The sequence below is a fragment of the Nyctereutes procyonoides genome, unplaced genomic scaffold (genome assembly GCF_905146905.1).
Source record: "Nyctereutes procyonoides isolate TBG_1078 unplaced genomic scaffold, NYPRO_anot_genome, whole genome shotgun sequence".
Lineage (NCBI taxonomy): Eukaryota > Metazoa > Chordata > Mammalia > Carnivora > Canidae > Nyctereutes > Nyctereutes procyonoides.
The window spans coordinates 24,115,658-24,132,524 of record NW_026575036.1 but is presented as its reverse complement, the minus strand read 5'-3'; the positions used below and the strand labels follow the sequence as shown (position 1 = coordinate 24,132,524).

Here is a 16,867-nt window from a genome sequence, read left to right as displayed (position 1 = left end):
GCCCAAAGCGTAACCGTACCCGCAAAACCCCAAGCACCTAGGGCCTGCATTGGAAGTCACTTCAGTTAGTAGATATACTCCAGATTGGAATTAGAAATCAGATGCTTCGAGGTCTCCCCCTTTTTCTCTTTTTCCTCATTTAGTGTTCAAGATCTTATACAGAGATCAGAACAAGATTACAGCCCTCCCCTCAACACACACACAGACACCCTGAATTTTACAGGTTCTCTTAAGTATGTGTTGCAGTACAAACCACTAAAAAGTCCAAAGGGAAAAAAAAAAAAAGTCCAAAGGACAGGCGATCCAGCTGTGAACGGTGCAACTTGCCAGCCAAAACCACCAATCCTGAGGGCTTCCGTAGCACATCGGACTGGGCAGGGGGACTCACCTGGACGAAAAAGTGGTTTAAGACCTTTTGATTTTTATCGGTGGAAACCTGATATAAAGAAACTTGCAGGGAGTCCCCTCCAACCCACCACTAAGAGTGCTCGCCCGACAAGCGTTGATGGGTGTTATTAGGGAATGAATGTGGAAGAAAGGTAAGTCCTTTCAGCTCCGAGTGCATGTCAAATGCCAAACCTGCCTTGGGGAAGTGCACAGTCTCCCTGGGGAGACCAGACTACAAACAAACTGGAACAATTTTGAGTACAAGACAGCACAGGTTTTGAGAAGTCCAGCACCACACGGTCTAGAAAACAATTCCTGCAAAAAAGACAGGGGGCCAGCCTGAGAGGCTCAGTGAATGAGCCTTGAGTGGTGGTGAGGGGAAGTTGGGCTGTAAGGCAAGGAAGAGTATTGTTAGGGCTGCCCAGCAGGAGGGGTGGGGAACAGTGGAGTGCAGAGGGGAAATCGGGTCCTCCCTTGTCACTCCCGAACGCCTGTGCGGGCCCAGGGCACCCGTAGCCTCACGTGCCACGGAAATAGACAGCTGTACAGATTTCCTCAGGAAAACATTGAAAGCAAAAATTGTGATCACACCCAACCCTTTCCTCTACGCCCTGCCCAGTCTCTCCCACGTCCCCAAAAGGAAGAGAGCAGTAGGTCAAACTCGTTTGTTTATTCATTCATTCAACAAGCATTTCTCCTGAGGGGCCTTTGTTTCCAGCAAGGGACGGACTCGTGCCTTTCCCGCAGCACAAAGTATTCCGCAGCGAAGGGGCCCCCTAGTTGCCCGGCTCAGCAAGACCACATCACCACTGGGAGGGAGAAAGTCTCCCAGGCCAGCATTCCCGGGGGGCCAGCGCCTTTGTGAATACAGGGGAAGAGAGGCGAGGAGGGCGAGAGGAGCTCTCCGACCGGGTCCGGGGTGCTGGGATGAGTGAAGTGGGTCCGCAAAAGGAAACCTGGGGACCCCGTCCCCCTCCCCGAAGGAACCGGCTTCCCCACCCACCCCCACCCCCACCCCCAGCCCCAGCCCCAGCCCCAGCCCCAGCCCAGGCCCCATCGGGATCCCCTTCCAAGAGGTCTGGCTGGCAGGTCAGGATGTAGCATTTCGCCCCTGCTAGGGTGTTCCACGTTCATACAAAAAAGGGTGGACGGAAACGGAGCTGCCAACGGACCCACTCAGGCCAGTCCTGAAGAGTGAAAGCGGGGCTGCATGGAGAAGAAAGAACGAGAACAGAAACCGGCCATGGAGACGACGCTGTTGCGTCGGTCCAAGTTTGAGAGAGAAAAACCCCAAGCAAACCACAAAAATAACAGGCAGGGAAGGGTTGGGTGGGCGGGATGTGTCCCCAAAACGCCTTGGGGAGAAGGCAAAGACTGTGCTGGTAACTCGGGAGGAAGGAGAAGCCTCCTTAAAGACAGCCGCCTGCGCGGGGCACCCATCGGGGCCGAAAGGAGCGGGCCAGGGGGCGAGCGGGGCGGGGGGGGGTCTCGGGGCCGACCCCGAGGCCCGGGAGAAAGGGGTTAGGCTTGGCGCGAGGGCGGGGGGGCGCCGGCGGGCGGGGGGAGCGGGGGCCGGGGCGGGGCCTGCAGCCCGGGCGGGCCGGGGGCGGAGCCCAGGTGGTGTTGATACACAAAGACGAGGCACCCGGGCGGCCGCGGCCCCGCCCCCTGACGCGTCCTCCGGGGCCGCCGCTATAACCCGCGGGCTCGCGGGCAGCGGCAGAGCCGCGCGTCGCCGCCGTCCCGGAGCGCTCGGCCCGCAGCAGCGCCCGCAGCCCGGCCACGCGTCCCGCACACTCACGCCTTTCTTTCCCTCGAGACGCCGGACGGTTGGGGCGGCAACTTGCCATCTCCCTTTTTTTTATTAAAAAAAGAAATTTTTTTTTTTTTAATTTTCCTGCCCATTGTTGGTTTGGGTTTTTTTTTTTTTTGTTAAACGATTTCTGTTCGGCGGAGGAGAAGCCGCTGAAGGCGTTTGCGTGACGTTTCCGGGATCGCAGGCGCGGGGACCACCGAGGTAACGTGCGCGGGGGCGTCGGTGCCCGGGGCGCGGGGCGCGGGGCGCGGGCGGGAGTGGGGGAGGGGCGTCCGGGAGGGGCCGCGGCGGGAAGGCAGCTGCGGGGGTCACCTGCTCCCGGGACTGGCGGCTGACACGGGCCGGTGGGACCCGCCTCCGCCTCCGGCCCCGGCCCGTGCGGGGGTCGCCGCCCTCCTCGGAGCGGGGGAGGGGCGCGGCGCGGGGGCCTCGTGCCCGCCGAGCGCGGAGCCGCATCCTCCCGTGGGGGGGGGGAGGAGGGGAGGGGAGGGGAACCAGCCCGGCCCCGCGGCTCCGCTGCGGCAAGTCTTGTGACTGATTTGCATTAATAATAAAAAAAAAAATGAGCTCGGAGGGGGCCTGGGATATGGGGGCAGCCGAGGAGGGGGGTTGGGGCTTCTGGAATACGGAGGCCGCGGTGGGGAAAGCCGGGCCAGGAACATTTGATAATCGGCGATCGATATTGCATCAGTTTCTTTTCCGGGCGTAGGAGGGGCCGGCCGGGCGAAGCGCTCGCGAGCCGAATGCCTGTAGACGGGCGTGCTCGAGGGCACGGGCGTGCGCGTGTAAACAAACCCTGGGCGCCGGGGGACGGTGCTCTCAGTCCCCGTGTCCGCCCTCGCCGCCCCTTGTGAGTCCGCTGCCCGCCGCAGAGGCATTTCCCCGTCTGGGGACTCCGGGCACGAAAAGGACGGGTGAGCGCATCGCCCGCTGCGGAAGAAACGAGGAGCTTCAGCGCCCGGGCTGCGCGCACGGCCAGGCAGCCGGCGCCCGTGCGCGACCCGAGAGGCTGGAGGGGAAGGCTCCCGGGGCCCCGCGTGCGCCCCTCCCCGCGGACTGGGGGTGGCGGGGAGGGGCCCCGGGGCCTGGAGGGCGCGGGCCTCTGCGGGCGCAGCGCAGCGCCGCGGCGGGACCATCTTTGTTCTCCGCGGCTCCGCTGTCTGTACTTTTCCGCCCCTCGGCGCGCCCCCGCCCCTCGCGCTCGGCTGGTACTTTTCCACTCGCCTGGCCGGGGATGAATCAGCCGCGCTGCGCCTCCCGGCGGCGTCACGTGACCGCGGCGGGCGGGCGGGCGGCGGGCGGCGGGCGGGCGGGCGCGCGCTGCAGCCCTGACGCGCCGCCTCTACCTCCTGCCTCGCAGGCAGCCGCGCGGGCCGGTGCACCGCCAAGGACAAAAGCCGCCCGGTGTCCAGCGCCGCGCCCTGCGCCTCCCGGGAGCAGCATGAAGAAGGCCGAAATGGGAAGGTTCAACATTTCCCCCGACGAGGACAGCAGCAGCTACAGTTCCAACAGCGACTTCAACTACTCCTACCCCACCAAGCAAGCCGCTCTGAAAAGGTGGGAGAAGTGGTGTGCTCTCTCCTTTTCTTTCCCTTTTTTTTTTTTTTTTTTTTAGTTTTTTTATTTTTGACTTTTTTTTTTTTTTTGAATTTTATTTTATTTTATTTTTTTTAACGGCTTGCGATCAGGGGCTCTTTACCCAGGACTCTGCTTCTGCTGTTGCAATGCACAGCTCCCTCCCCAGCATCTGGAGGGAGTGTGCAATCTCTGAAAAAAAAAAAAAAAGAAAAAAAAAAGTATCCGATTGTTGCAGTGACAGTGTCTGGGGTGAAAGGCGACTCCTGCTTGACACTTGGGCATTTCGGGGCAGGTGTGTGACAGCTAGCTCTTTGTGTTCCCGCGATCCGTGGTATATTGCAAAACGACTGAGAATTGCTTTTTTTTTTCTTCTTCTTCTTCTTCTTCCTCCCCCTCACCCCCCTCTTCACAGCCATTATGCAGACGTAGATCCCGAAAACCAGAACTTTTTACTTGAATCCAACGTGGGGAAGAAGAAGTATGAAACAGACTTTGTAAGTTGGAAATAATCATTTTGTGTGTCCTGTGGCTTTATGGAGTAAAAAAAAAAAAAAAAAAGAATAGTTTGACTTTTAGATTACAATCTAACTTGCCCAAAGCTGGTTTTCTCCATTTAATTATTGTTATATGTTTGGTTATCGTTTTCCCTCTATGTAGCATCCAGGTACTACTTCCTTTGGAATGTCAGTATTTAATCTGAGCAATGCGATTGTGGGCAGTGGAATCCTTGGGCTTTCTTATGCCATGGCTAATACTGGAATTGCTCTTTTTATGTAAGTATGTGTAAGTAGTGAGTCTGCCATGCAGGGCAGTTGATCTGATGATAAAACGTGAAACTTTTGGCTCCAGAGACAGAATTTACAGTTGAAATAGTTGACTTTAAAAAAAGATCCTTGGTGTGAAATTTGCAATGAGAAACCCGGAAACCTTAACCTCTGATAATGTAAACTGCATGATAACCAAGAAAGCCAATTAAGAAGAGGTGTAGGACCACGGTGAAAACTGATCATTAAACCAAAATCAGTGGGAATAGTTAAAAGTTGTAACGGGTTGGATATTTGACAAAATTAATTAGGATGGTACCTCCAAGTCCATTTATAAATTGGCATAGTCTTCCCCCAAAAACCTTTGCATAAGGCGAAAAGACTTTTTAGAATATATGGGGTGTGGTGGTATTTGCTTAACCTGGAACGTGTTTGTTTTAAGAAAAGTGAGTCATGATTTTCTGGACACTGAAAAGAAACCCATATGTTGGGGTTGGTTTTTTTCTTATTTGTTTATTTATTTCGCTTTTTGTTTTTTAATATTTATTTCTTCCAGGTCTGTGTGATTGCCACATGCCATAGCAATAAAATAACTATTTTAATAGTACCTGTTTTTAAATGTTCTTTCTCTGGTTACCCAGTTAAAATGATTTATTCCTGTGCTTCCTAGCATAAATGCCTAGGACTTGAGAGCAGTGCTGCTTAACTGTTGTGGGGTTACTGATTCTCAGATAATGTAATCAGAAAAATTGGACCCTATTTCCAGAGGAGGGAATAGTACAAAAGTACGTGTAAACTTGAACGTACATTTTCAATGAAGTTTGTATTGTAGCTGTTGAGTTTAGGTACCTCTGGGCTCCTGGTAAGGCAATTTCTGTGGAGAATAGTATGATTTGTTGCACAAATGAAGAAACCATGCCTTACAGGGAGCAGGGACTTGTCCCATTGTGACAGATGTGTTTTTAGTTAGCTGACTGGTGCCATCTACTCAAGTTATTTTCTCCAGCAGAATAGAATGTTCATGAAAAGAAAAGCGGACCTTTGCAGCAAAGTTGTGCTTTGTGGTGAATATCTGTACTGAAGTTGAGCCTGGCTTTGAGCATGGGAAGCTAGGATCCTGGCAACTTGCTTCATTAGCATGAGGCTCCCTGAGATCTCTTACTGAGGTGAAGGACCAGGAATTTACATGGAAGGGACCCTAGAGTTTTTTAAAGTTTTTACTGGAGATCTCGAAATGACCTTATTGTTAAAATATTCGAAATCCTTCCTGACTCTTACTATGGAAACTGGAGACCAACTTTAAATGCCGCCAGCGTGGTTCTATTTAACATGAGATAAGATGGCACCTGTTTCATAAGTAAAAACAAAATTCCGATGTTACCCTTGCATTTCTGAAATTACACTGTAATAGGGTCTATGTGCTTGAGCAACTCTTTTAATAAATGGTTAAATAACAGTGAGAGTGTGAAAGTGAGTTTTTAATCTCAGTATTTTACAAGGTACATTTAGAGGATGTAGAGGTGTAAGGTAAATGGGCCAAAACCCATGTGGCTGCCACGGCATGGTTAAACAACTCTAGCAAACCTTATTAGGCAGACTCAGACCTGAGGTTGAAAGCGACCTCAAAGGTTATAAAGTCCATTGATCCCTCGTTGTAGTTAGGACTGAGTTTGTCAGCATACTTTGAACATTGTTTTTGATTAGACTAACAACTTTGTTGAGTGAGAGGTGAGGCCGGAGGTGTCATTTTTCCACCTCAGACTAGGCCCCAGAAAGCTTTTGGCATTAGACTGGCAATTCAGTGCCTCTACCTAGGTTTTAACTGACAGACATCAGTTTCTTTACTAGACCTTAATATGGTACCGGATTCAGTATTCCTGTACAGAATCAAAGTAACCATCTTGTTTACAGAGTTTTCTACGTGTTTCCCTGATTTGGGGGAGAGGGGGGTTGTTTTATTTTTAATAGAAAGAAATTTATATTTTCCTTGGCTTGCCCAGGAGGGGAGGAAAGTGAATCTGGAGTGAGGGAGAACTTGTATCCTTAAAGGAAAACTAAGTGACATTAGGGAACCTCTAGGTCCTCCCTTTTTTTTTTTTTTTCTTTAGATTTTATTTTTATTTTTTATTTTCCCTGATCCACCCGATTGAGCAAAGAGCTAGCTAGCCCGTCACACTGATGGGCTGGGCTCCTTGTTCTAGCACAGGCATTGTTTAATGTTGTCATAATACCAGGCCTGTATTCCACGCCATGGCACGCAATACAGCATATCTTCACAGCGGTTACTTCTGACTTGTGCCCAGTAATTTGTAAAGCTGTGCCTGACACTTGAAATGTTAGTATCGATGTCCCTTTCTAGTCCCATTCCTCTTATGTAGTCCAGGTGGTCTCAAGGTTTTTCCTGAATCTGTCTCACTTTGGGTTTCACAAGTGCCTTGTGGGTTGGATTTACTGGCAGACCTACCCATCATTTAAAAAACAAAAAACAAAAAACGCAGAGAAGTGGCAAGAGTACAGTTAAATATTATGGTGCCAGAACCAAATTATAAGTCTTATAACTCCACCACCTTAAACTTAAGCTTTCCTGGGTCTCCCGACACCTTTGGTGCAGTTGATAAAGCCCTGCTCTCCACCAATACTGTAGAACACCTGAGAAGCGATGCGAGTTTTTAGTACCAGATTCAGAGATGTTGACACTCTAGCCAGGATTGTAAACACCAGGTCTTAGGGGCTTCCTATCTAGCACGGAAATATTAGGACACGTTCCATATTCAGTGTTTCAGTAACAAGCAAAAGATTGTCTTTAAATATAGCTGTGCTTATTTATAACCCTGTGCCTTTTCCTTCTCTCCCCAGAATTCTCTTAACGTTTGTGTCAATATTTTCCCTGTATTCTGTTCATCTCCTTTTGAAAACTGCCAACGAAGGAGGTATGGTAGCGTTCTTGCTATTTCTAAAGCAATTAACGCCTGTCAGGATTTTCCTCCTTTTGCTTCATGCTTCTGTGTTCTTCATATTTTAGGGTCTTTATTATATGAACAGTTGGGGCATAAAGCATTTGGATTAGTTGGAAAGCTTGCAGCCTCTGGATCAATTACCATGCAGAACATTGGAGGTAAGAATTTTTTAAAAGGTGATTTGGGTAGACTTTTTGCTCTTTGTGTAGCACAGAGTGGTGACACATTAACTTTTGGTGTCACATGCCACATTTTGCACTTGTAATGGTATAATTTTGTTTTCCTCCAGCTATGTCAAGCTACCTCTTCATAGTGAAATATGAGTTACCTTTGGTGATCCAGGCATTAATGAACATTGAAGATACAACTGGGTAGGTGCTAAGTAAGGTTACTCATAAGAAAAATTACAGTCTAAAATGGTTAGATACATTTTCTCAAAGGTGGATACAAAATAATTACTAATGAGTTATTTTTCCTAATGTTCCTGTTGAAATTGACCAAAAAGTCCCTCATGGACTGATTTGAACTCTTAAGAATGAAAGCCCAAAGATTGAAGCTCACGCTCTAATTTTGGATATCTTTAACCTGTGTGTGAAAGCAGGTTTTTCTAGAACTGAACTTTATATTTATTCCCTGAGAAATTGTAGCTGAATAACTCACAAAGTCCAACCTAAGTCAGGTTGAAGCTTTGAATTACATTACAAATCAGTCCTATCTGATTTTTTTTTTTTTTATAAATTTGAGTTCTTAAAACTTAATCTGTTCAAATGCATAAGACCAGAAAACGTATGGCGGTGCTGTAGAAACCTTATCCTTGTAACACAGCTATTCCTCCCAGCCGACTAACAGGTTTTTATCTAAAGTAAACATGGGGAAGAATAATTTACTTCCCCACCTACTTGAAGCTCATTATCTCAAAATAGAGAAGTGTGGTTATCTCTTTGGCTTAGAAATTGAATAAGCTGTTCTTTAAACGTGAGTTTTCTCTGGGGTCTTTGTTGCTGAAGTAAGTAAGTGGAGTGGAATTCACAGGGCATTAGAATTTGAAAATAGTGACTTAAGAGAGGGTATGGTTGATTACCTGGAAAGGAAAAGATATTGCTAGAACTCCTAAAGGAGACCTGGGTAATATTTTCTCTAAGTTTGGGAAGGGACCTTTTGACTGTTTTTGGAGACAAGGTGGGTCAAGGTGTCACAACATACTCCTCCTGACAGTCTGGAATAAATCCTGGTTGGGGGCGGGGGTTGAGTTTTGTTATGTGTCTTTGCCTATGTATTTTACCTAAGTATAAAAAAATTTTCTTGCTGTGGAGTTGAATAATTACATTTGCTAATAGATGTCTAAAAGGAACTTGCTTTGAATTTCCTTGTTTCTAGCATTAAAAATTGCAAGCTAAAGCTATGACCGAGTTGGTGTACAATTTTTCTAAAAATGCTTAAAGATAAGATTACTGCCTTAACAATGCTGCTTTGTACACTACATTAGTATCAAGCCTTTAAGAAGCATTTTATGTTATGAATCAGCTGGGCAGCCTTCCCAGGGCAAACAGTGAGACAAAAGTTATACTGTTCATACCCCATTTCTAACCTGAGTAAATATTCAGCTAGCACACACAGTTAGAAATTTATTCCTATGTATAGGTTTTTTGTGAATAAGCAGTACTTTTTTCCAAACCTGCCTTAATTTTTGTGTTTATTTTTATAGTATATCTATGAAATGAGTCCAGTAAGAAGTGTATAGTATTCTGGGGGTTCTCATGATTGGTTTTGACCTTGTTTCTTTCTTTCTTTCTTTCTTTCTTTCTTTCTTTCTTTCTTTCTTTCTTTCTTTTTTTTTTTTTAAATTCAGATTGTGGTATCTGAATGGTGATTATTTGGTTTTGCTGGTGTCACTGGTGCTCATTCTTCCTTTGTCACTGCTGAGAAATTTAGGTGAGTAAACCCATCTCTAAAGGGAATTCTCACTAGCTATATGTCCTCTTAATAGAAATTGAAAGCTAAAAAGCCCCAAGAGTGTAACTTTGAGAGCTGCTGCATTACACGCCTAGGCCTTTCAAAATCCCAGCATGATGGCTTCCAGGCGGGGCCGGGATACTTTGTTGATATTGGAGGATATCTTTGCTTTTAAATGATGATATGAAATTAAAGTCCCTTTTATTTTATTTTATTAGCAAGTGTTTTTAAGTAATTCTATACGTTAGTGTGTAAGAATTAGAAATTTGGTGTTGGGTTCATACTAAAGTCTTCCAAGCAGACTTAGGTTGCTTGGTTGAGAAGATATATTTGCCTGAAGTCTCTTGTATTGAAGTAATAATTTCTGCCACCCCTTACAGGATATTTGGGATATACCAGTGGCCTTTCCTTACTGTGTATGATGTTCTTCCTAATTGTGGTAGGTGTAACTTTTCTTTAAAGCTAGAGATTTGTTTATAAGCCCAGTCACGTTACCCAGTTTAACAAACGCAAAATAATATGTTGGCAGGTGATTTGCAAGAAATTCCAGATTCCTTGTCCTGTGGAAGTTGGTTTGATAATTAATGAAACAATAAACAGTACCTTAACACATCCAACACCTTTGGCATCTGACATGGTGTTTAATGTGACTGATGATGATTCTTGCAGACCACGTTATTTTATCTTCAACTCACAGGTAACTAAATATAATTTTTTTCTTTAGTTTTTGCTTTTAAGATTTTATTTATTCTACAAAGTGCAAGCACAAGTGGGGCAGGGGGGAGCAGCTCAGCTCCCCACTGAGCAGGGACCCCTGATGCAGGACTTGATCCCAGAACCCTGGGAGCATAACTCAAGCCAAAGGCAGAAGCTTGCCTGACCCCTAATTTTTATCTTCTTAAGAGAATATTTTAGGGAAAAACAGAAGGGAAACTATCCACTGGAAATTCGAAAATAACTTCCATGGTAAGGGGAGGAGGGGTAAAAGCTACTCTTCAGAAAACATGAGTAGTTAATTATTGAGTTCTTGAAGACTGAGGAGAAAGCATTAGTTTGTATCTTAAAATGGATGGAGAAATGAAGTAATCCTGTGATGTTAGTAATTGACACTTTCTGAAGTTAGGATGTTGATCACAGTGAACAGATTGGAAGAAAGGAATCTAATTATGCAAGGGAAAGTTGTAGTTTTGATTCTAAAATTGGTTACTATAAAATACAAACTATAGAACTGGGATGACCCAAGTGTGTGACTTGAGGATTTTAAGTAAATGTTTTCATTTTTTGCAGACTGTCTATGCCGTGCCAATTTTGACCTTTTCATTTGTCTGTCATCCTGCTATCCTTCCCATTTACGAAGAACTCAAAGGGTGAGTGCCTTACATGTTTTTTATAAAAATTTATTGGGAAAGTTAGACAAATACCAGGTTACTGCTGTAACTACTGCTCAAATACATACTCGTATTTTTCTTTGAATTTATATAGCCGCAGCCGTAGAAGAATGATGAATGTGTCCAAGATTTCATTTTTCGCTATGTTTCTCATGTACCTGCTTGCTGCCCTCTTTGGATACCTGACGTTTTATGGTAAATAATGTCTAGCTTTCAGAGAACACTTGGTGAAATGAAATTGATTTTTTTTTTTAATGTGTATAATTTACCACTTAAAAATTCTATTTCGGTGTATTTCCTGTTTGGGATCAGAAACTGATTTTTTAGAGCTTAGAATTTCCTATAATCTCTTTAATGAGTAATTTCTTGAACTCCGGTTCATATCATTAGTCATTTGATGGCTTTTTACATGATGTATTTGCATCTGAGTTCATGCTGCCTACCACCTTCAAACTCTACAACACAAACTGTAAGCCAGACCGTGGGATTTAGCTATTTAGCTCCTGTTGGTTTTGATGGGGGTCATGTGGCTAAATCTCTACTTGGTATTTAGAAAAATTTTCCTTCAATGTTATTTTAATTGCATTAACCCTAATTCCAAATTAATCTTATTAGCCTCTTAGTTTATAGCCGTTCTGTGAGTAGTTCATAACTTTGGTGCACATTTGCTCTAAGTTAGATTTCCCACCTAATGTCTAGAGGAAACCACTCACTTTGAAGTTTTTTCTTTTTTTGTCTTTCCCCATAGAACACGTTGAGTCCGAATTGCTTCATACCTACTCTACTATCATGGGAACTGATATTCTTCTTCTCATTGTTCGTTTGGCTGTCCTGATGGCTGTGACTCTGACCGTACCAGTAGTCATTTTCCCAGTAAGTAATCACTAGTTCTTCTCACTGGGAACGAGTTTTTAAACAGGTGAAGACTTGTGAGATTTTCCTCTTCTGTGAGAAGGGAAACACTGCTAGAGCAATACCAAGTTGGTGGTTTTGAAGGGATTTTTTTAAATACTTGGTAGATTTTCAAAACCTCCTGGGTAATTTTTTCCATAATTGTGGAGATCTAAAATGATCTTCCAATGTTAAGGAAACAGTAGTAGAGGAAGGGGCACAATCTTAAGCATTGAGAAAGCTGCTTTGCTTTCCTCTGTTTTTTTTTTTTTTTTTTTCTTAAGATATTGCCCTTTATTTGGGATTTTTTCCCCCCCCACTAATGTAAAGCTGGAATTTCAATTTCTCTATTCGTTTGTTTTTGCAGATCCGGAGTTCCATTACTCACCTGTTGTGTGCAACAAAAGATTTCAGTTGGTGGCGTCATAGTCTAATTACCGTGTCTATCTTGGCATTTACCAATTTGCTGGTCATCTTTGTCCCCACAATTAGAGATATCTTTGGTTTCATCGGTAAGTTTTAGAAGGTGTCTAAAGTTCTTTCACATACCAGGGATTTTAAAGTTTTAAAAGGAATGACCAGTGATTTCTCAAACGGCCTGTGTTCTTTTCCAGGGGCGTCTGCAGCTGCTATGTTGATTTTTATTCTGCCTTCGGCCTTCTATATCAAGTTAGTGAAGAAAGAGCCTATGAAATCTGTCCAGAAGATTGGGGTGAGTGGGATATTCTGCTCTACAGGCACAGTAGCAATCTTCCAAATTAGAATTTCCTCTCCTGATTTTAATTTTAGTTCCTTAGCTGCCTTTTGTTAAGAGTTCTGCTTCTCCTTAGCGTCTAGTGAATATTTCTAGAATAGAGTGCTTCTCAGGTAGAAGGTTGGGGCAGGGGAGGTGAGAGGGAGTTGGCCTTTGAATACAGGCCTAAGTTAATCGCAGGAAAGCTGTTGAGATTTTTTTAGCGATAGGAACAGAGATAAAGAGCACATGGAAGGTGTGGAGATACTGACTCCACTTTCCACATTAGTTTAACCCGTGTATGTGGGGCTGTCTGTCCGCTGCAACAGACGCTTAAATGGGCCTCAGTGTATAAAGGAAGGAACTGAACTGTCTTCAGAGCAAAGCTCTGGGGGGCCGTTGCTATAAAGTCATAAAATGTTGCTTTAAAGCCTAATAACTGACTTTACAGAGAATATGTACATTAAGTACAGAAGATCGGGGTGGTGAGGTTATTTAGGAAAAAGACTGACTTTTAGTCCTTAGCCTGCTCCATACATAGATTTGAGTACTGCTCCATATATCTGATTAGAGTACTAGAATTGTTTATAAACAACCATCATCCGTTTTCATTTATTCAGCAAAGAGAATTATTTATCCTTCTTAAGTTTAAATATCTTTAGCAAGAGAAAACCTTTAGTAAGACACTCGACATAATTTCAGTGATTACAAGCCCATTTTTAAAAGTAGAAAGGAATGTTTGGCAGTTATATTGTCTTGTTTGCTGATCAATTTCTCTTTGTGCTCACCACAGGCTATGCTCTTCCTGTTAAGCGGCATAGTGGTGATGACCGGCAGCATGGCCTTGATTGTTCTGGATTGGGTACACAATGCCCATGGAGGTGGCCACTAACTGGCACCACGAAAACTCCAATAGCCCACTTGATGCCAGTGTTGAGTCAACTCTCAACTTACTATGAAATTTCACCTAATGTTTTCAGTTTCACTTCCTTTTGAAGTGCAGATTCCTCGCTGGTTCTTCTGAGTGCAGAATAAGTGAACTTTTTTTTTTCTTTCTAAAGAAACTATTCTGTATGATAGAAATGGATATTAACAACAAAACCACGAGTCTCGGGTTAATGGAAGTGACAATTTTATTCCATTCCAGAGAATGGACGAACTCTTAACTTTTATCAAGCCACATGTTTGGCTATGTCATTGTTTAACTTGGATATTTTATGATTTTACTTGAATGTGCCTAATGGAACCATTCGATGTGAGAAACAATTCTTATTAATTTACAGCAAAGTATTGAAATAACCATTGAGAAAAACACTATTATTTTTTTGTACCAAAAATATTTTAAGACCTCAGAAGCACTATTTTACTTTTAGAAAAATTGCTTTTTTTTTCCTGAACTTTATCCAAAAATGATTGTCCACAAATTCCATAAAAGAAATTCATTGGTATTTAAAAGTAAATATTACTATTGTGACATGATTTGCCTTTTTGTAGGCATGATAAGCCAAATACGTTTTTTAAACCCAAAAAAATTTTTAGAGAAAATGATGTAATGAAAAATAGTACCATGAATAGGAACGTAGTTTTTTCCATTCAGACTTCACCATTAAAGACTAATTGATTGATGAATGCTATACCAAATCAGATGAACTCGTTCATCACTTTACTTCTTTGGCCCCAAATAATTTGCTTCATTCAGACTGAAATATTTATGGCTTCAATCTATTAGAATGAAAGATACATAATGCAGATATTTCTATGGAGAGTAAAATAACTAATTTTGAGGTACCAAATAGTGCAATTGGGTAAAACAGGGTTTATTCAGTTGCATCTGTCTCCAGAGTTGAGTTGACAGCTCTGGGTGTTTTGGGCCAGCCCTTTTTTTTGACATTGCTTCCAGCAGTGGAAAATGGGCATTTGATGGCTATAGGCCAAAACTGTTCTATCCAGAGAGTACAACTTTTTGAAATGCTCATCTGCTACTGGAAGTGTGAATTACTTGATAATGTATGGCTTAGTCGTGTTCATGTTTTGTCTACAGTAGAGGTCTAATTCACAGGTTACACCGATATTTGGTATAAGTTCTCTATATAGGCCACTGGGTTTCTCATGCAGTAAGTTTCAAAAACTCATTTGCACTGGATCGTCATCTCATTCTTGTACAACACAGAATTCTTTGTTTACATCCAACAAGTGGTTAGCTAGGGAAAACAGTGCAACCTGAGTGTAAGTAGTTGGTCCAACTGCATGATCACCCTTCCATTTCATTGCCAGTTAGAAGTGAAAAAATTACTTGGCTTTAAGAGCACATTTATTATACGTTACGGTGTATGGTGAATATATTAAATAATGTGGTACTTTGCTCATCAGGCATAATGTCTAAAATCTAATATACATAATTCCATTAGTGGTTGAGGGAAGCAAATAATGGAATCATCAATTGGTCCTCTGGCTCTAAGTTTTTCTCTTAAAACTAAGCATTTTTAGTTTTAGGCAAGGGCCAGAAATGTGGCAGACATGGTTTTTGTTACACATTCTTGTATTATATGTGACTAAATTACAGACAAGATAATGTCTGTGAAGACCCTTGTGGAACTGGAAGACGTCTTGTAGTGCTACATTGGGTGAAACCAATGGTCCGTTTGTGTTTCTGCAAAAATAAAAAGTAATTGGGGACCATCGAGAAAGGGCAGTGAGAAGATGGATTCTATGGCACTGCTTTCATTTAATTGGGCTTCAGCACTCCCTTCAAATCCAGAACCTCACCTCTAGTTCAGACCAAGAATTGGCACTTCCGCTTGAGTTCCCAGAAGAATTCCTGATTGCACATCTGAGACCTGCCAGAGAATACCAAGGAGAGTGGTTTTCTACAGTTTACATCCTTTTGTGTGGGAGAAACTACCGTGGCAACCAGGAAGGAATGGAAAAAAAAGCATTTTCTTCTCACAGCAAATTGATTTGGGAAGACTCCTTCAATCCTCTTTTGGCTGTTTGAGGTTCAAAATGAACTGCCTAGGGTAAATTCCATTGCATGATTTTCTTGGAGCTATCTTGTCTGCCTTGAGGTTTCTAAAACAGTGAATTCCCATTAATGAGCAGTCTTCAGTATTAAAACCACTGTCTCGTCACCTCATTTTGCATTACTGTCTTCCGTGGATGTTTCAGTTATAACTGTAATGTTATTTATAGAACAGCATTAATCCATTAAAGCTAACCTATTTTTCAATATTTATGATAATCTGTACATACATTGTCTGTCCATATGTATTTGTAATATATGATGTATATAATGTCAGGTTTGGGTCTTGGGTTCAAGTGTATATATTCCTGTAAGTTTCTTAACTGCATTTTGATGAATTCACATGTATCTATAAGAATTGTCCCCAAAGTACCTGTACAGAGATTTCAATATAAACAAATTGACTAATTATGTAAACACTAAAAATTTAAAATATTGCCTAAATTGCATTTGCAATAAACAGACTGAATGAACATCACTTTTTTTCATGAAAACTTGGTGTAAATTCAGATCTCTTATTTAAATTTTAAATAAGGTCTAATTTTCAAAATGCAGTAGTTTCAAAATGTGATCTAAGGTAATGGAATCAAATGTGATCTAGTGTAATGAAAGATCTTTGAGAACCTGGGTGTGTTAGCTTTCTGTATATAGTGTAAATACCCCCACTCTGCTGTTGGAGGCCAACAGTTCCACTAGGACTTGTTGGCAAAGAGTGCTACACCGTTTCAATGAAACAATGTATGTTTGTTTTAACTGAACTAAAATAAATACATGCTTAATCCTGAGTAGCAGTGTTTTCTTTGAGGTTATGGGATAAGCAGTGTCTGATGGGTTTTACATCGGTGCTGAGTAGGTCCCATATAATAATGAGGTGCTAAGTAGGTCCCATATAATGATAAGGATTCTAAGCAAGAGGAGGATGGTCAGGGAAAGTTTGTTTTTTGGTTTCTAAGGTTTACAAGTGAGGCACCTCAAGGACCCAGGGTTGGGCCTGCTATAGGTAGGCCACTAGTGCATCAGCATCATCTGAGAGCTTTCTGGAGCATGTGCCTACCCAGGTACTGCTGAGGGGCATGTGAAAGTAAAGGGTGGTGAAAAAAACCAGGAAGAGGTCAAGAAATCCGCTTCTGTGCACCAATCCAGGAAGGGAGAGGAAGCGCGTTGGCTGCAGAGGAATGTGCAGACAAGCTGAGACTAGATGTGAGGGGAGTTGCTAAAATACACCAGGTAGTTCAGGTATGGCCTGCTGGGAGCCTGGAAAACCTAGGGCGTGTACAGTGAAATACCCACGACAAAAAGCAAGATGCCTCAGAGCAGCAGGCGTGCTTGGGAGTGGTTGCAAAGGCAGGGGAAATTTTCGGCAAGAAAATAATCCCGTCGT

General features: G+C 43.4%; 1 protein-coding gene across 2 annotated transcripts; it reads left to right on the top strand.

Moving 5' to 3' along the window:
* Nucleotides 1-2,095: 2,095 nt before the first annotated feature.
* On the top strand, nt 2,096-16,271 carry SLC38A2 (solute carrier family 38 member 2). 2 transcript variants are annotated; one of them, XM_055318668.1, is made up of 16 exons: nt 2,096-2,404; nt 3,564-3,760; nt 4,194-4,275; nt 4,439-4,554; nt 7,402-7,475; nt 7,568-7,660; nt 7,792-7,873; nt 9,352-9,434; nt 9,836-9,894; nt 9,985-10,152; nt 10,743-10,822; nt 10,938-11,038; nt 11,592-11,716; nt 12,102-12,246; nt 12,349-12,446; nt 13,261-16,271. In XM_055318668.1, the coding sequence occupies exons 2-16, from the start codon at nt 3,645-3,647 to the stop codon at nt 13,357-13,359; spliced, it is 1,521 nt and encodes a 506-aa protein (XP_055174643.1). In that variant the 5' UTR covers nt 2,096-2,404; nt 3,564-3,644; the 3' UTR covers nt 13,360-16,271. The 2 variants fall into 2 exon arrangements, with proteins under 2 accessions (XP_055174643.1, XP_055174645.1); XM_055318670.1 differs by lacking the exons at nt 2,096-2,404; nt 4,439-4,554 and having other exon boundaries at nt 3,565-3,760.
* The last annotated feature ends 596 nt before the right edge of the window (nt 16,272-16,867 follow it).

Bases quoted from the DNA above. Each gene is read 5' to 3' on its own strand.
- SLC38A2 (XM_055318668.1), top strand. From the start codon at position 3,645: ATGAAGAAGGCCGAAATGGGAAGGTTCAACATTTCCCCCGACGAGGAC. The intron at 7,661-7,791 runs GTAAGAATTTTT...GTTTTCCTCCAG, and splicing joins TACCATGCAGAACATTGGAG to CTATGTCAAGCTACCTCTTC. The intron at 11,039-11,591 runs GTAAATAATGTC...CTTTCCCCATAG, and splicing joins TGGATACCTGACGTTTTATG to AACACGTTGAGTCCGAATTG.